At 35.4% G+C, this 3,074-nt stretch overlaps 1 protein-coding gene across 1 annotated transcript; it reads right to left on the bottom strand.

Moving 5' to 3' along the window:
* Nucleotides 1-157: 157 nt before the first annotated feature.
* On the bottom strand, nucleotides 158-3,074 carry LOC128882061 (uncharacterized). The gene is made up of 4 exons (XM_054133631.1): nucleotides 2,952-3,074; nucleotides 2,531-2,831; nucleotides 2,298-2,397; nucleotides 158-2,204 (listed from the first exon to the last, which is right to left on the bottom strand). Exons 2-4 carry the CDS (start codon nucleotides 2,602-2,604, stop codon nucleotides 414-416), a joined length of 1,965 nt encoding a protein of 654 aa, XP_053989606.1. The 5' UTR covers nucleotides 2,605-2,831; nucleotides 2,952-3,074; the 3' UTR covers nucleotides 158-413.

Raw genomic sequence — 3,074 nt, 5'->3', positions numbered from 1 at the left:
CTCTCTCTCTCTCTCTCTCTCTCTCTCTCTCTCTCTCTCTCTCTCTCGTCCCCTTTCATACACACAAACTTCAAATTTCTTTCAAATCATCTTAAACTAGATTTTCTGTTACATCTGTATTTTTATATCTGTATGTTTCAGGAAGATAAACCAAAACTAAAAGTAACAATATTTATTTACTACGATAGTTTGTATAAAACATAAATACAATCTTATCTTCTCGCTAACAAACATTAAAAATTAAAGGTAACATATATACCAGACACCAAATGGCAGGCATCGTCAAGCTGAATTTCGAGAAATGGGTATCAAAAATATTCCTTTATTACTCTTCATTTGCGCTTCAATATCCTTTATTGACTAAATGGAAGCTGATGTCAAGTTGTTCGCAACGACAGAGTATCCTTAGCGGCTTACTTCCAGGTAGAGTAATACTTGTGTACAAGTTCTACAAACCCGTCGTCTTCGTCCAACGATAAACACGGCTCGTCGTTATTTACATTTAAATTATCGTTAAACCTATTTTTACAAATGTCTCTCGACTTATCCGAAGATGATGCGATACTTGAATTAACGGATACATTTAACGGGCGAATAGCATCTCGCTCGTAATCCTCCTTGAAAAACGAATCGCTGGAGATTTGTATGTTATGAAAAATTTTCGATTTTTTTCTTTTACGTATATCCTCATCTTTGCGCTTATCGCGAATACTGTCATGCAAATGTCTGATATTGTTTGCCATTATTTTCGACCTCGAACAGACGTTTGATATAAAATTTTGACTAAAAAATTTACTATTTAATTCTCCATCTGTTTGATTCAACCTCTCTTTTGCCGCAGTGTCAAGCCGATGGTGATTGTTACTCGACATAAACGATTTATTCGCAGAAAAACCGTTATGAAATATCCCACTTTCGCATTTATAGATAAAAAGAGTACTTAAACTACTATCCGTATCCTCGACAAAATGTATGCTTTCTGGCTTACAGAATAAAAAACTTGAATGTTGCATGCTATTCGTATCGCTGGTTTGCACCTCAACGTCTAGGAGTAACGAACTATTTGTACTTGTCGTCTTTGCATCATCGGTGCAAGTAATTTTAATATCATTGTCAGATAACCGCCTTAAACAAACTACTGGATTTAAATTGCCAGGATCTTTTGCTTTCGTATTTCTCTTCTTTTCTTGAAAATTTTGTAAATCAGACTCTGATAACCGCTTTAAACAAACTACCGGATTTAAATGTTGTCTTCTTTCTATCGCTTCATGATGTTTTTCGCATTTCTTGCTATTAGACGTATTCGAAGATTTATCCGTACATTGTATTAAATTTTGATGTGTTGTCAAATTCTTGATAGTACTAGAATTACCTCTATCGAGCGAACCTTTACACCTCGAAGGAAGATCGGATAACGGAATAATATCGTCGAAATAACTACGATCTCTCCTTCTACATTTTTCTTTTAAAACGCTAAATCGATCGCCATCCGTTAAATTTTTATTAAACACGAACGAGCGTTTGTTTAATTTTCCTCTCGTGCAAATTGTATGCCTTTTTTTCCGTTTAGAACCGGAATTTAACGCAGGATGTATGTACTTTTTCGACTTGGACGTCAAATTATTATCACTTTTCGCGTGAAGAAGATCGATAGGTGAATTTGTACGAGTATACAGTTTTTTGCGAATACTTTTATTGGTATTCGTTGACTCTACGTTCAACGAGTTCTGTGTAACAAAAGAGTTTCTCTTTGTAAGGTCATAAATTGTCCCTATTGGTTTTTCGTTCGACAATTTATCGTAACAGTGTTCAGAGTTACGAAACAAAGTATTTCTCGTATCAACTATCTCGTGCGAATTTGTTTGTATCACGTTCCTCGAATTTCCTTGCGTATCGTGCTTCGCACCTTCTACAATGGCCATGGTTTCAACTTTACTCGTTGTATTATTGTTCGACAAAATGTACGCGGCAGTGTCAACAGAGCTCGCGGTAGAATTTTCGTAACATGCTTCTCTCGTATGACGATGATGTAAGAAATCGAAAGATTCAGACTCGACTGAAGTACAACTCTTTGAATGTACGCTTAGTATCACATTTGCATCGGTAGGTAGATAGCCAGTATTTACCCAATACTGTATAGACATTAATGACTTTTTTATAGGCACGGCAATGTTTGCGTCGTCGGTTCCAGTTTCATCTGATACCTGAAGCGTAACGAAACAATTATTATTAATTATCGACTGAAGGATATCGCGTAAAAAATAAATTCATGTATCGTAGAGAGAAATTTTTCATACATGTCCTGTGTACTTGAGAAATAACTTATTCCAAAATTTCTGCCTGTTTTGTAAAACTTTAGAGGATAAACCATACGTACTAGTTTGCAGTCCTGTTAATCTGGAACAACAAATACAACAAACAAATATACATATAAGCATTTTCATACTTTAATTTTTCTATAAAATCATTTTGCATTAGCCGTAAAGAACTCGTCGAACGATTAATATCAATATATTAATGATTAATTTACCTTTCAACACCTCTCGTATATGACTGTGAAAGTAAATCATGGTCAACCTTCTTTGATTGTACTGTGTGGTCCATTATACACCATGTCAACTAAGAAAACAATTCAAGTTGCCAATTTCCGCAGTTCAACGCACGCAAAAGTTGCAAATACGGTCGAGCTGTCTGGGCACCATTGTTATCTTTGACTAATAGTCAAATAATATCATAGAATCTCTTTGTCTAGGCGACCCTCAGGGTCTGTAGCTATGTTGAATTTTTAATCATAGCTACCGTACGGGTTTAGCGATCCCGAGGTACCCGAGCTAAGGGAAGAGTTACAAAGAGATTAAATGAATGTAAAAACGAACGAATAAATCCGCGACTGATACGTTGATATGTGTTATAGTCAAGTAGAAATTAGAAGAATTAGAAATAAAACTTACTCATTTACGGTTAGACGACGTGCTATTCATTTAATTCGATTCATATTACGATCGCCATAGAGCGTGGAGAGTTCAACGCATTATCGATATTTCTCTGCTCGGCTAGGTTTTTGTTATAATAAA

This window comes from Hylaeus volcanicus, chromosome 9 (assembly GCF_026283585.1).
Source record: "Hylaeus volcanicus isolate JK05 chromosome 9, UHH_iyHylVolc1.0_haploid, whole genome shotgun sequence".
NCBI lineage: Eukaryota > Metazoa > Arthropoda > Insecta > Hymenoptera > Colletidae > Hylaeus > Hylaeus volcanicus.
The sequence above is the reverse complement of the archived record's forward strand: the minus strand, read 5'-3'. Positions and strand labels throughout refer to the sequence as shown.

Excerpts from the sequence above, each read along its gene's own strand:
- LOC128882061 (XM_054133631.1), bottom strand. The coding sequence starts at position 2,604 with ATGGACCACACAGTACAATCAAAGAAGGTTGACCATGATTTACTTTCA. Across the intron at positions 2,398-2,530 it reads TATACGAGAGGTGTTGAAAG|ATTAACAGGACTGCAAACTA; the intron begins GTAAATTAATCA and ends TTGTTGTTCCAG. Across the intron at positions 2,205-2,297 it reads TTCTCAAGTACACAGGACAT|GTATCAGATGAAACTGGAAC; the intron begins GTATGAAAAATT and ends GTTACGCTTCAG.